The 15,230-nt window shown below is 42.7% G+C and overlaps 2 protein-coding genes and 1 non-coding gene across 6 annotated transcripts in view; 1 reads left to right on the top strand and 2 right to left on the bottom strand.

Annotated features, from left to right (window-relative positions):
• Nucleotides 1–264: 264 nt before the first annotated feature.
• On the bottom strand, nucleotides 265–3,612 carry LOC121323301 (DNA-directed RNA polymerase II subunit RPB4-like). Of its 2 annotated transcripts, XM_041264281.1 has the most exons (5): nucleotides 3,501–3,612; nucleotides 2,972–3,100; nucleotides 2,328–2,508; nucleotides 1,430–1,525; nucleotides 265–629 (listed from the first exon to the last, which is right to left on the bottom strand). In XM_041264281.1, exons 1-5 carry the CDS (start codon nucleotides 3,610–3,612, stop codon nucleotides 551–553), a joined length of 597 nt encoding a protein of 198 aa, XP_041120215.1. In that variant the 3' UTR covers nucleotides 265–550. The 2 variants fall into 2 exon arrangements, with proteins under 2 accessions (XP_041120215.1, XP_041120216.1); XM_041264282.1 differs by lacking the exon at nucleotides 3,501–3,612 and having other exon boundaries at nucleotides 2,972–3,238.
• On the bottom strand, nucleotides 3,446–3,517 carry trnag-ucc. The gene has a single exon. It is a non-coding gene; the product is annotated as a tRNA-Gly (tRNA).
• Nucleotides 3,613–3,738: 126 nt separating the features above from the next.
• Nucleotides 3,739–15,230, top strand: part of LOC121323299 (integrin-linked kinase-associated serine/threonine phosphatase) — a 32,550-nt gene continuing 21,058 nt past the window's right edge. The window contains exons 1-5 of one of the 3 annotated variants that reach the window (XM_041264279.1): nucleotides 3,739–3,889; nucleotides 11,016–11,078; nucleotides 11,239–11,292; nucleotides 11,817–11,930; nucleotides 15,020–15,137. In XM_041264279.1, coding sequence (XP_041120213.1) covers nucleotides 3,739–3,889; nucleotides 11,016–11,078; nucleotides 11,239–11,292; nucleotides 11,817–11,930; nucleotides 15,020–15,137 — 500 coding nt within the window. Of the gene's footprint in view, nucleotides 3,890–11,012; nucleotides 11,079–11,238; nucleotides 11,293–11,816; nucleotides 11,931–15,019; nucleotides 15,138–15,230 lie in introns of those variants that run through there. The other 2 variants (XM_041264278.1, XM_041264280.1) reach the window with 2 other exon arrangements.

Genomic DNA, 15,230 nt, shown 5'->3' with positions numbered 1-15,230 from the left:
ATATTTAAATTGTTTTAAACCCCACAATAGCATGAATTAAGAAAGCAGTAACACACGACAGCGTGTTCATATATGGTTCAATATCCGCTCGCCTGCGAGGCAAGGCTGAGTGCTGTTAAACTGCCTATGCCTGTGGATTTTGGACCATATTTAAACAGAGTACAGAGGACTAGTAAAATTGCACCCTCCACCCCACCATCCCACAATAAATTGGGTGTCGAGTGAATTGGTGAGAATGGAAGAAATCAAAAGCACATCAGCAGCTGAACTGAACACTTTATTTCTTTGACCTGCAAATCCAGTCGATGGAATGTTGTTCACAGCCTCCTCTTTGTGTTTCCTCCCCTCACTGGGTTTTCAGCTGAAACTGCAGAGGTTCTTCACAGGACCTTATAAACTTTTATATAAAAATAAGATTGCTTATCTCTACAGGGATCGTACTGAGCAGGCCCTACTATAGGCACAAGTTTCCACTAAGCAGCTGAGATGCTTGGTTGATGTTCAGAACTCTAAAGCCGCGTTATCCTGCCTATCTTCAACACAAGCACCTCTAATACTGGAAGCTTCTCTTGGTCTGAATGTCATCCAGGATCTGCTGGAGCTCCTCGTCTTCAAAGCGACCCTCCAGACTGTAAGGACAGAAGCAGGGTTAAAGGAGGAGATATGACTGGAGAAGAATTCCAAGGACAAACTTACATTGTATCCAGTAGACCTTGATAAATCATTTGTATAAGATCAGCCATACCAGGAAATTACATTATGATTACCTATACTTTATAATATTTATCCCCAGCCAGGGATGTACCCACACATCACAGATTTCTTCATAGATGGAAAACCGCACATCCAACTGGGGGGGGTTGGGTGTCTGTTCATCCATCTGTATGTCACACTTACATTATTGCATACGTCTGGAGAATCGCTCATCAAATTGTCATGAAACGTGTTTATTCTTATTGTCTACCAGTCTGTACATGCTGTTGATATGCGTCGTCTTCAACAATTGGATGAGGGGTTCTCAAGATGTAGCTAAGGTGTAGACATACCTATGCACAGGCACTTTGGGTTGTAATTGATTATTATTAGTGATATTTTTTTAGTTTGTATTATTTGCACTAAGACACAAGACAATTGCATTATCGTAGTAAAGAGGTTTACTGCTGCTGAGATGTTTGCGTGCATGTTTTGTGTTTCAGCACAAGAGGTTGGGGGGTTGGGGGTTGGCCTGATTAAACTGAGCACCAGAAAGTTACTTTAAATTTAAAAAAAAAAAAAAAAAAAAAAAACACAGAAAAAAAGTGTATTACAGACAGAAATGTCTAATTAATGGGGGTTAACATGACTTAAGATAATCATGATTATCCGGATATCCATCCCCCACAAGGGGCCTGGGACACCAAATTCTCAAAACAGAAAGCTGCTCACTGACCTGGGAATGAGAGCCTTAGCCTCTTCAGCTGCCTCTGGGCACAGATTAGCCAGACTGGCCAACTCAAACTTGTGAAGCTTCTTCTGGAGCAGGAGACTGGAGGGAGGGGAACACTACAGGGTAATAATTGACTGGCAGAACCACTCAGGTTACCCCAATTGATTACGCCCATAACTTAAGACATTCGGTGCTGCTAAAAAAACAACAACTTTAAAATACAAATATCACAAGAACTGCCAGTCAGGAGGAAGAAATTGTCATGATTGTACTTTTCATGAGCATCCCTGCATCATATAAATATCATTTGAACATTTCTGCAGCTCTTTTGACATTTCCAAGAAGATCACTTAAACTTAGTGAGCCCAAGATTTTAGAAGTTATTTTGCATTTAAAGCAAGGTTGGTTAAGGTAGTCCACAATTAGTGCTTATCAGGGCCTGCGGAACTGGCTTTCAAAGACAAATATAGTTAGTTAAACTGTCTTCCCGAAAGGCTGCACTGGATTTGATTTTTAAACGATACAAAAAATAAGTGACAGGAACCTTGATTTACTGAAACCAATTTACAGGATGGTCTATATAATGAAATTACTGGGAGTGAATATGTGGTTTATATTCTTGCATACACTGCTGCCCCCTTAAAAGAAGGCTGAATGGTTGTAAAAAATGCTGCTGCACAGATTCGACCCACTTATGATCCAATACTTTTCAATAGGGTTCTGGACCTTGCTTCTTTTGGAATTTCTACCTACTTTCAGGCTGTTTTGTGGAAGATTACATTTTCTTAATTTTATTTTTTAGTACATTTGAGAAACCGCAGATATTTAGGCAAGAATACCTAAATGAACACACTACTCTTCTGCTGTTTTGGAAAGAAAGGATTAGTAAACAGCAGCGGACCTGCGGACGCTGGCGATGGTCTCCCTGTTTTTGAAGCGGCTGAAGCGAGCCGTGTAGTTGAGGGTCTTCATGAAGACCTCAGACAGCTCCTGCTCGTCCTCTGCGCTCTCGTTCTGCTGCTTGCGATGCTCCAGCAGCATGTGCACCTCCGAGTTCAGCAGCGTCTCCGCGTTCTCAAACTCTGGGAAGGGAGAGACCTCGCCTGTTAGCAACGCTGCGCCAGGGCATTAAAACGAGGATCCTATCTCCTTTTAATAACAGGGCTTGACCAAGCCTGTCCCTGCACAGCGCATATAAACAGAGTGTACATTGACTTTGAATCGAGTGGAATCCGTGTATCCTTCCACAGCACTTCAGATTCTCCCTGTGCAACAGGTTTTAGAACCCGTGGAGGAATACAGAGAGGTGCAGTAACAGCATATTGTCCAGCTAATATATAAGAACTAAATGCGCATGGACGGTGGACCCATTGGAACCTGCTCAGCTATCTGCTATATTTTAGGCTACTTTTCTGCGTACCCTGACATCACAAAGCGTGTTTCACTGGTATTTACATTCTAATGTTCTGCACTTATTTCCGTGCTGTATTTGGCGAAATAACAAAGCTTGAGTCAGGTTAACAATCAGAAAGAGTTTGGTGCTACCTTTTGGAAAGAGAAGCTGGGATGCGTCTTCCTCCACATCACCGACTTGCCCGGCGTTGGTGCTGCCTCCAGCCGCCATCCCGGAACTCCGATCGAGGGAGAAGTTCAACCCCCAAAACAAAACAAAACCTAAAAAGAAACTCCTCCTTTTCAATGCACTTGTTCAAATTGGGTTAGTTCATTTCACTCTTCTAGTTCTACACAATGCACGTTCAACAAGCGCGCACCCGGAACCAGAAACACCAGTAAACACAAAACACGTGAAAGCGAAAAGGAGATAATACATGCAGAATGATCACAGGGATATTCTACAGCGCCCCCACTCGAGTGGATGTCACAATTAAATATTAAAGCCTTAACATCCTAACAACGATGTATATGGATTGTTGTTATGCTATCTATTGTTCGTGTTCTAGAAAAATATATATATATAGACGACTATAAATAATAATACAAAATAATAAACAAAACTATTGCGTTGGCCGGGAATCGAACCCGGGTCAACTGCTTGGAAGGCAGCTATGCTCACCACTATACCACCAACGCCTTGCTGTAAACCTTTGCTGATGAAAATGACTTAATAGGAAGTGCACGAGTGAAAAAAAAGTTGTCGCTGAACTAGATCGGTACTGAAAACCCATGTGCTGCTACATTGCTAGCATAGTTTCTCATACTGCAATGGCGGATCCAATTTTGTTTTGCAAGCAGTTATTGCCTGGCCACGCCTCAATTTAGCTCCATTGTTTTTGGCTAGCAGTACAATTGGTATGTGTCTGTTTCACAAAAACGAAAAGAAGAACAGTGCCCTTCAATTTAGAACAAAATACATATATTTTTATTTGAAAAAAATTAAACATCCAGCAGTGAACGAGATGGATTTATTTGAAGATCTACCGGAACCGGCACAGCTTACTGCAGGTAACTCGATGCATATTAACATTGGTATGTTGTTTGAGTCACACTTGCACGCTCAGTACTGTGTTTTGCAAATTAAATGGAGCACATTGAACGGCAGTTAGATTTCCTCTGTAAATAACTACCACAGTCGTATTCTTCTTTACGTGATGTAACCTTGTTTTAATTACAAATGGAATGAAGTAACCTAAGCGTGACAAACAATATTAACTTAAGCAATGTAAAAACGAAATTCCTTTAACGTTAAAATACACGTTTTCTGTGTACACGATGTTTAGCATTAGGCCGCATCTGAACCGGGATAAATCCCCGAGCTAACCGGGGAAAGAAGATGGCACCCGGTGTAGCGTCAGAATATTTTAGTGGCATGTTTTGTTACAGGTGCACGAGCATATGTTCTCATTCTGCTACCCGAAGCCGCTACTTTCTTAGTTATTTTCAAAATTATTTTTGGTGCATGTTAAGGACACAGTGGTATACAACAGGCACAACATTGTACTTATATCAGCTTTTGGGACCAGGTTCTCTCAAAACGCTGAATACATTTTAGCGGACCAAAAAATAATTACAAATAATTGTTTCAAATCAATAACAAATATTTGTTATATTAGTGAGTTATTCAAAATCAATATAACCTTAAGGCAGTGTACCAGGAAATGCCTTTTCAAAAAGTACGAGAAGTGTAAACAAGATTAAAAACAACGGTGTCAAGGCATTCCAAAGGCTAGGGCAGAGACTGCCCTTTCAACACTGTGGTACACATTTTAACCACGATATCTGCGGCAAACTGGCAGCCTGTCAGCGCAGTGTAAGTCCCTGTATGTATGGAGATAATAATCCAATTAGATATAGTGGAGCAAGACCATGTAATGGTGTAACATAGTCAAAACTGGGGTACTATGATCGTATTTCCAAGACTTCAACACTAGGCATTTCAACAATCTAAACATAATTACATATTCACAGTTACACATATTGAATATTAGCTCACATTCTAAGGGGGGAATCGCATGGATAGCCTGGTTGTGCCACCTTAAGCAGGGTATTATTTTAAAGCTTGAACATTTGTCTTCAAATTCAAGTGAATGCAGAGTGGCACAGGTAGGCATTTGTAGGTTATGCCATGAAATGTACAACGCCCCCTGGTCAATAGTGGCCACTTGATTGAATATTAGCTCACATTCTAAGAGTCAAATCACACTGGTAGCCAGGTTGTGCCATCTCAAGTAGGTGAGATTTCTCTTGCACCCGACTGACAACATGTCTGGAAGACACCCCACTTGTAGCAATACTGGGAGCGTGTAGACGCTGCCCTGGTATTCTGAAGGATGACCGTGGCCCTGTTAGATAACCTGTAGTGACTCAAATGTCTCTGCTCCAGGCCAGACCCAAAGCTACAAGCGATTTGGGCCTGGATACCCCATAATCCTGCGCGCTTGACAGGGCAGGTTGCAACAGGCTGACAGCTCTCACAGCTGACCGTGCAGGAGCTGTGCCAGTTCTGAGAACCAGGTCCTCCTGGGCCACTTAGGGGCTACTAAGAGCACCCGAGCACGGTCTTGCCTGATGTTCTCCACATACAGTGGAAGCGGGTCTATGACAGTTTACCACCAACAATTCATCACCAGTAGTTCATCACCAGGTACAATTCATCACAGCTCGCACAAATCGGTGAGTTATTGTCCGTGATAAATTGTCGCTGGTGATGCAAAGTGCGTGATGAATTATCGCTGGTGATGCAAAGTGCGTGATGAATTATCGCTGGTGATGCAAAGTGCGTGATGAATTGACAGGATACCAGTGGAAGCAGTGGCAACGGTGGACTATCTTTGGACCAGTGTGTCTGTGCCAGGCGGGTAAACGTTCTGCAATAGGGAATACCAGTGAAGAGAATGGTTGGACTCCTGGGTCTCAAAGAGGTCTATCCCTGCACAACCCAAACTTATTCTAGATAAGGTTCACAACCACCAGGTGAAGTCGCCATTCTGAACTGTGGGGGCCTCTTCTCAAGAGAAGGTTTGCTGCCCCGTTCCTCACCCCTGGCAACTGTTCTTAGTCGCAAGCAGGTGTTTGTGAGTCCATAGTAAAAATGTCAGGGCAACAAGATTGAGACAGAGAGACCGGAAACCTGCCCTGGATGTTGATATATGTCACCACTGTGCGGTTCAACATGTGTCTCCCTTGTATCTCCTGGGAAAAGTGCTGCAGAACCAGGTGACCTGCATGCAACTCCAGAACATTTCTGTTGAGACCCTTCTAGGGGGATTGCACATGCCCTGCACCCTAGGCCATTCCAGACAGCGCCCCAACCTAGGATGTAAATGTGTGTTGTCATCACCTCTCTCATTGGCACTACCCAGATCTGTGCCAAAGCACAAGTGAGCTCATTGTTTCCTCTACGAAAGAGCTTCCATACAGTGACAAGACACTGTGAGCAGGCAGTGCTGGGCCACGATAGGGTTAAGGACCCTGTGGTTGAACCAGGCTTGGAGAGGGTGCATTTGTAAGACCCCTAAGGGAAGGATCTGAGATGCTGCCACTGTCAGGCCCAGAAGACTCTGGAATATCAGTATCATCACTGCTGTGTTGGGTTGAAAAGCTCCAAACAAACAGAGGTAGCCTCTGGATTCTGTTGTCCTACAAAGTGGCGATCATGCTTTTGGAATCGAGGCTTACGCCGAGATAGACAACCCTTTGAGAGGGTGTCAGCTGACCTTATGAATGGTTCACCGTGAGGTCTAGCTGTTGGAGGTGGCTGGTGACGAGTCCCATGTGCAACACTGCCTGACTCGGCACATATCGGGCAATTGAGCACTCTGATGCCTTTTGGTCTCAGAGGAGCCGGTGTAGCATCCATGCAGTTTTGATAAAGTGGGCAAAGCTAGAAAGATGCTCAACGGCAGTACACAGAACTTATACGTGGACCCTTGAAAGACGAACCCCAAGTATTTCCTGTGGCCGGGTCTTTTTGAGATGTTAAAGTAGGCATCATTGAGGTCCACCGTAGTTAATCAGTCATCTGACCTGACTGACTTCAACAGTTGTTGATTTGTCAGCATTTTTAACCTTCGTCCTCTCAAGTACAGATTGAGATGTCTGAGGTCGAGGATCGGCATCCCGTTTCAGCAGCAGGAAATACCTGGAGTAAAACCCTTCTCTTACTTTGAGAAGGTGAACAATTGAAATAGCCTGTTTATGCAACAGGACTGATACCGCCTGAGACACTAAAATAGTGTCTTGAGGGTTATGACCGTAACTGACCTTGAGGGTGGTGTATGATTGGTGAGGGAGGTGTATGATCGCCAATAATCCAAGTGGGTCTGATAGAATGGGCCCTGGGCCTGTGGCAGCAAAATCCTAGGGCTGTTAGTTTGCAGGGGCTTGTGGCTGCTGCTTGGGAGAAGGGTGCTGGTATTTACAGTCGCTTTGCGTTGTGCATCTTGAAGACAGTTATGCACATTAACCCTAGCAGGGGCTGTATGAGCCTGTGTCTGCTTCTGGGGCTGAGGGTGCCTGTTTCGCCAGTGCTTTGACGGCATATGAGCTGGGAGCTTCTGCTTGGTTTGGAGGCGTGCCAACTACTTGGAAGTCTCCCGCTCCTGCGAGTGTTCTAGCATCTTATCCACTGCAGGACCAAACATATGCCCCAGTGTCACGGGTGCATCTAGCAATGATGCCTTGTCCTTGTTGGGCACTCGGGCCTGAGAAAGCCAGAGCTGCCACCTTGCAGACCACCAACACGACTATGCTCCTGACCAACGCCTGCCCATTGTACTTAGACTTGACTAAGCTCAGCTCATCCAGCTGGTGGGACGAGGGCCTGTGGTTAGTGGACAGAGTTTGCAACAGCATGGACTGGTAAGCCACCAGTATGATACTGTAGCTATCAAGGCACGTGCAAAACGTCCACATAGGTCATCTTCTCCATGACTTCCGTGATGCGGCATTGTTTACTGGTACATGAGACGTCTCTTTGCAGCAAGGTTAGATTGGGCATCTGCACCAGGGAGGCCCAGTCAGTACTATCAGAATGCCTGCTACAACAGCTTCTTTCCCTCTTCCTGGGCAGAGGAAAAAGAGAACTCTGAGCCAGACGATGGAGAGGAAGATCTAGAGGAGTGCAGGCGCATAGTCCTGCTCCTACCCCTAGAGGGTTGCTTCCTAGCTGTTGGCATAACAGGGAGGGGGGACTGTCTTGACCACACTGCAGGGGATGAATGGGGCGAGTCTGGATGCTGCGTTGGTGTCAGAGAGGCAGAGTGGTCCCTAGAACAGCGGGTCAGGCCGCTTTCCAATGTCTCTTAGAGAAATGAGCACAAAACATACAACAGCTGCCATCTTTAATTGCTCCCTCTGCATGCTCCCTTCCCAGGCAGTGGGTGCACCTGTCGTGCTTATCTTCTTCCAGATTGTTCCTCTTGCAAGCAGCACAAGAATGGAGCACTGGTAATGGTCTTGGTGCTGAAATGAGCCGTTGATACCGGTTCTTGTAACTAATTTGGTATCAACCAGATGATTGGTACTGACCTGTGTGCTGAACAAGTTCACTGGTACCGAATCTGGTTGGAGTGCCCTGGTATTGAACTCTGTACCACACGGGTCACTGGTACTGACTCCAATAACAAACCCGAGTCACTGGTACCGGCCCCGTACCAAACAAGGTCGCTGATACCGCTGACGAGCAAGGGGGTTGGTAACGACTCTGGCACCGAACTAGGTCACTGATGCGGGCTCTGGTACCACGAGAAGTGCTGTGCAGGTGAAGACCTGAAAGAGCCACTGGCAACTGCAAACATGCACTGTTGAACAGACAGGGTCTGCAGATCACCTTTTAACTCAAAACATCTAGTAGCCTTCGTTGGCAGTGACGCTACAGCAGACACAGCAATGGCAAAAGACACACTGAAAAAATTCAAGTCGAAAAGGCTCCTGTCAAATTAACAACACAGTGTAGCTAAAAAGCCCTTACCACTGGCAGTGTCTCTGTGGCACGAAAAGCTGACTGTAAAAAAGACAGCTAGCGTAGGCTATCATGTGCACAGATGCAAACCTAGTACAGGGAGACAGCCTAGTCGCTAAAAATTATATATAAATAATAATATATGAAAAGGTGCTAGCATGAAATACTCTCGTCTCTTGAAGAGCCGAGCAGTAAGTGAGAGTGTCTGCAACTTAGCCGTAGAAAAGGAGTCCTGGGGGAAGGGGACACAAGGCCACGTTGGGACTCAGTCAGAGCCTAGGCTGTGTGACGGAGCTGAGCGTCTCAGAGTTCTTTTCCAGCGCAAAAATTCACCATTGCACACGGGACTGGGTTTAAATGCAGGGTTGCGCCTTTTATTTACACAAAATGAAACAAAAACTAAACAAACACCTAGCTCCATTTTGGTGCACTAAACTAAAACTGAACACAGATTTCCTACTGGTCAACCGGACGGCTAAGCCGCTTCCTGATTCAAACACACATTTTACACTCACAATTAGTACTGGCTGCTGACTGTACCTGCAGGTTGGCTCTAATTTACAGTAATTGCCAATAACAATTAGCAAGTCAATTTTGTTTGTCAGGAAGGATTAAAGGATTAACTCCTCCTCTGCCACAAACACACCTTTCTCTATGCAGGCCCCCCTGAGAATTGAAATATGATAGAGAGAAAAAGTGAAATATAAACTTATCTCCATAGTTTTGCTGCTTTGCACAAATCGGGAAACTGCTTGATAAAAGTGGTGCTGTTGCATCATTTCAAATGCTGCAGTGTACTTTATTTTTAAAATAAGTGCCCTACTCAGATGGCACAACCAGGCTATTGAAATGATTTAACCCTTAGAGTGTGAGCTAATATACAATAAAGTGGCAACTGTTGACCAGGGGGTTGTCTGTTTCATGGCGTAGCCTGTGAACGCCTGCTTGTGCCACTCTGCAATGTGCTTTAGTTTGAAGATACATTTTCAAGCTTTAGTGATATCCTACTTGAGGTGGCACAACCAAGCTGTCGATGTGATTTCCCCCTTAGAATGTGGGCTAATATTCAATACGTAACTGTAAAAGTAACTAACTTCAGCCTTGAATCGGAAATAAGTAACTAACTTCAGCCTGGTCTATTTGCAATACAGAGTAATGACCACTGGTGCAGGGACAACATGGAATGTGTGCTTCAAGCATTTCAGGAGCAATACATTCATTATAGTGTTCATAATTCTAATAATTTTCTTTGTTTTTTATCAGATGTTATATACAGTGGTCCTGTATTCTTTTTTTCTGGTCCACCTGATGACCACTTGCATTAAATCCTTCTTCCCAAATCCCAACGTTAATCAGTGCCTTATGCATAAGTCCAGTAATGTTTTTTTCACTCATTAGTGGATGATCGATCAAGCAATTGTGTGAGGCAGGGAACAAAAACTTAATGAAAGGGGACCTTTTTGACTGCTGCACCCTGGCACTACTTCTAGGCTTCTATTGATCAGTCACTATTTAAATGAAAAATATTAAAGTTTTGGCATATAGGAAGTTATACTTCAGCCCAGATTGAATTCTGGTGTACTTAAACCAACATTTTAAAATGTATTGTCTTTACATTTAGTAGCATTATCACTGGCCCCTGTTTTCTTACTGTGTTGATCTTTGGTTCTTTGCTTGCTGTCCTATCCTGTCACTTCCTATGCAGTATGGTCTGATTTCAGCTAGGCCATGTAAAACTTGAGATACACTGACTAAGTTGATTCCATAGGAAGGTGCCTCAACTTTTACTTCTATACTGTTCCCATCTGCAAGAAGATCTTCAATAGTGATAATGTTAGTTGTAATATAAGCAGTAATAAAATTGATTCAGAATATGGTAATGTCCAATTAACTGGCAGTGGGTTATGATGGGGTTTCCCTTGTGCAGTCCCCCTGCAGGAAATGCAAAAAAATAATTTGCCATGTCCAAAAAAATTAATCCTGAAAAACGTACCTTTTAGTATTTTTATTAATTATTTGTTATTAATGTTGGCATCGTAGCTGTTAAAAGGTCAGTTTCAGCATTGCAGTAAGTGGGCATGTGGTTTTGCAGGTACGCTGTTAGTTTTAAGTAATGGCATCCATCACATTGTTCATTTGACTTTCTTCCTGTGTTTTTTATATTAGCAGGAAACCAGGTTGCCAGACCAGCTCCTTCCCTTTTTGATGATCTGCCCCCTGCAAACACTTCGGGTAAGGTACTGGAAATTATAAGCACTGTAAAGACAGACAAAGAAGAAGGAGGGTATTTTTAGTATGGTGGCAGTTATACTCTGTAATCTGAACATGGTCCAGTCATATTGTATAGAAATCCTCCTTCATGTGCTTCCTTTTCTTTCGTTTCTTTACCCAGCCTCAACACCAGCACCTTCTCTCTTTGACGAACTGCCCCCTGCAAGAGATTCAGGTAAATTATTACTTTTCCATGTCACATGATTGAGTAAAAAATGTCCTGCAAGAATGTGGCCCATTTCTCCAGGAGCATGACTTACAACTGAGTTAATGAAGGGGCAGAGAACCGCAGCTACTCATGCAATGTCCAAGTTCATCCCACAACTACTCAATTGGGTTATGCTGGCCAAGAAGGCGTTGGAATATCAGGCACTGAGTGGACGTTATTTTGCTTTCTAAGGGAATCAAAAGACCCAGCTGTCCACATCCAAATTGGAGGGGTCCAGTGTAAATTGGGTCTCCTAATAAAGCTCCAGTTATTTTTATGAATGTATTTGGTTGTTTTGCATGTTGGGACAGTATTAAAATATTTTCTCATAATACAGGAAAAGCTGCTGATACACTACTGCTGTCTGAGTTTATGGAGATATCATTTGCATTGTATGCAGCACGCAGGAATCTATGTGGGGATCAGGTGATGTCCTATTAATGCTACTACACTGCAGGAACTCACCCGGTTCTCTCTCCTCATTCCTGCAGCAGTCCCAGCCCCTGAACTCAGCTCCAGAGATGGGGGCAAGACAGAAAAAAGGAAGGCACATGGAGAGGATGGCGCCAAAGACCAAGAGCTAGTGGAAAAGAAAGTTTGTAAAGGTTTTCAGACATTTCAACACAACTGTTTTTTGGAGTGTGCCGATTGGTTTGATTAGTTTAGACTGCACTTGATAAGAAAAAAAAAAAAAATTGAATAGTATAGGCTGTTTGTTTTGTTTGTCTGAATTCAGATATTGGTTTCTGTTTGGATTAACACTAGAACGACCGTCTTTATAGGCACACCTAGAACAACTATGAATGGTCAGTTTGACCAGTGTATTAAAAACAACATAAATATTATAATGAAAGGACAAACAATTGAATATAAGTTGTAGTTTTATTCAGGAATGTCATATCAAGCATCTACACAACCAAAACATTGTAAATAAACAGACATTTGAAGAGAAATGTGTTTATTTAAACATCTGTTACATCAAGTGCAATCTCAAAAAACGGTAAAAACATGAGAGAAACAAATATAAAAAAAAAAAAAAAAAAAGTGTATATACTAGGGATGATATTCGGTACTCGGGTGTCCAGATTACCCGGTTTGCGATATTACACAAAACCATTTTCAGGATTCCATTCCTCTTAGAATCCCTTTTTGCTAAAATTAAACGTCTCAGTTTTCCACGTGACCTGTTGTAGCAGAGCCACTCGACCGACTAGACCAGTGGTTTTCAACTTGTGCTACGTGTACCTTTACTGCTATGCAACAGGCTTGCCACCGGTGCGCGCCGACGGTTCTTTAGGACGATGATTCTGCAAAACACCGTGCTCTGTCAATCGCACCATTGTGTATCAATCTGTTTGTACCACTGAAGCACAGAGAAATGAGAAATTATAATGCATAGCTCCAGACTATGACTAAAATGGTTAGAAATGCAACAAAAACTAACAAAAAAACAACTTTTTCAGGGGTTAGGCACAAAAATGCCGCATCTCCCTTTAAAAGCAAGTGTCAATATTTATGACTATGAGGTGACGTCACTCCTATCTATCTATCTATATCTATCTATCTATATATCTATAAGTAACACACACACGAGAGTCTGTACCAAATGAAATTCATCATTTTGCTTCAAAGATGTTTAAGTACTTGACTCGTTTATGTTCTTCATCAAAATCTCTTTATTGGTTTTAAAAAAGGACATAGTTGTAAAACAAACAATGTGTTTCAACACTAACGTTTGTAGCATAAAATGAACAGTTATTTAGGAAATGTAGAAGAACAGCAGCAGCAAATAAAAATACACTTAAGGTTTGTGTTTTGCACGTGTGCCATTAACAGAATGCCCTGAAAACTTAATGTTATTAATGAAGGGCTGTAATGCAACAAAAAGAGCAAGAATTAAATAAGGACGTGAAAAGGAAACCGTACCAAGCTGAAAAAAAGTTGTCTTTGTGAATTCCAATAAACCAATGTTCTCTTTCGCCAGTCAAATCGTAGCGTGCCTAAATAAAGTTTTGAGTCAACAGGAATAAATTTTTTTCGTCTCTTGCGTCTTGCATCCCAGTAGATTTTGTTACATTGTTTACCGTCAGGAGTTTAAGTGATTTAATTGCACAAGATTCCATGGTAGGATGATAAGCTGATAATATCTCTTCAGCAACAGAATTGGCCACAGTAATTGAAGAGCACCGTTACCATTATTTAAAACAGTATGTATCGAGAGCTTTGTACTAAAGCAGGGTCAGCTGTTAAAGTTTTATTTCTCAAACTGACCATTTAAAAAATGTGAAAGCACAACACGCAGAAATGCATGCGGTCAGCTGGTTTGCGTTCCCTTCTCTTCTCCCCCACTCCGGCCATTTCATGCAATGAACTAGATTGTTTCAACCTACAGCCACAAACGCGTGCGTTAGTTTGTAGTGTTTTAGCGGCAAAAACGGTGTTATTAACTCTGCCCAGGAATCAGGTAATCCGGTTCCTAGGAGGCCTAGAACCGACTCTGAATTCTTCTACCTGATGTCATGCTTAGTATATGCAGGTATATCATATACATATGAAACTGTACAACTGTAATTATGTAAATAAGTATAATTTTTTTTTTTAAATAAATGGTTTTATATTGCCTACATAACAACGCGCATATACACAACCAAAGCTATGTGTTTATACACAGTCATACTATAATCAAAATGACATGAATAAATAAACATTTGAACAGAATGGGCTTCATTTACAGTAATGTGGTCTAACTGTCTAAGTGCTGGCACAATCACACAGGTCCTGTGCTTTTCAACATCTGCAGTGCACTTACCACAGACTGTGTTTGCCATTTGGCACAGCTACCAACAGTAAGCTAGGCTTCTGGCATGTACTAGTGCAGTGAAAGCTTCTAATTCATCCAAGGGCATTGACCAGAAATATCTCGGTGTCACTGGTGCTGGAAGATTCATGCTTCAGAGCCAGATTCATATTTGTCCGTCTTTGCTGCATCAGAATCGTTGTTTGGTAAAATTTTCAGTAATTCCAAATGCTGCTTTGCTGTCCTGCGTCTTCTGGGATCCTTTTGCAATCTGTATTGGGGTAGCAATGAATTTATTTGAAAAAAAAGTGACTTATAGTAACCAGAGTGCAGACAGACAGCTGGGCGACGTGAGCTGTCAAGGCTGATTGATGAGCTATCAGGAGGCTCATTGAAACAGTAGAAATATCAACAGACCACTCACTTGAGGAATGCAGACTGATATAATCAAACTTCAATATTTGGCGGAAAGTCCCGACTGATAAATACAAATAATACCGCAACATTTCATTGTTACAATATGTTTTATATGTAGTGGTCAAGAATAGGTATGACAGTATTTTATCTCCCTATCTTAACCACACGCACCGCAATTTAAATTTCAATTCCAAAAACAGTCGTTGTAGGCATCAGCTACCCTGGCTGAATAAGACACATTCAAGACAGGCCAGGGTTGAGCAGGAGGGTCATTTTAATACATGCTCTACACAGTTCACGATGCAGAACAACACGGCTTCTTGTCGTCTGCCTAGTGATTGGTATTAATGCATGGTTTAATATGTATTGTAACAGTTTACTGTAGTCCCTTGGTGAGGATGGTATTATGTGTTGCGTCTCTGTGTCTGCAGTGAGCAGAGAGAGGGATGTGTTTAACAGCGGCTGTGTTGTGTGTTACAGGCGCCCCCAGGCTCAAGGGTTTTGTGGCAGCTAGGAAGGGGGAGAGGGAGGATATGCAGGATGCACATGTTCTACTAAACGACTTTTCTGCTGAGGTCTCTCCTCTTCCAGCCAGCGTGTAAGTATTCATTGCTTACTTTTAATTACATGAAGACTTGTTGTTGTAGACATTCTGTAGCATCAGAGCTGGAGGTTAACAGCATCTACACAC

This window comes from Polyodon spathula, chromosome 11 (assembly GCF_017654505.1).
Source record: "Polyodon spathula isolate WHYD16114869_AA chromosome 11, ASM1765450v1, whole genome shotgun sequence".
NCBI classification, from domain to species: Eukaryota; Metazoa; Chordata; class Actinopteri; order Acipenseriformes; family Polyodontidae; genus Polyodon; species Polyodon spathula.
This window is presented reverse-complemented; position numbering and strand designations above follow the sequence as displayed.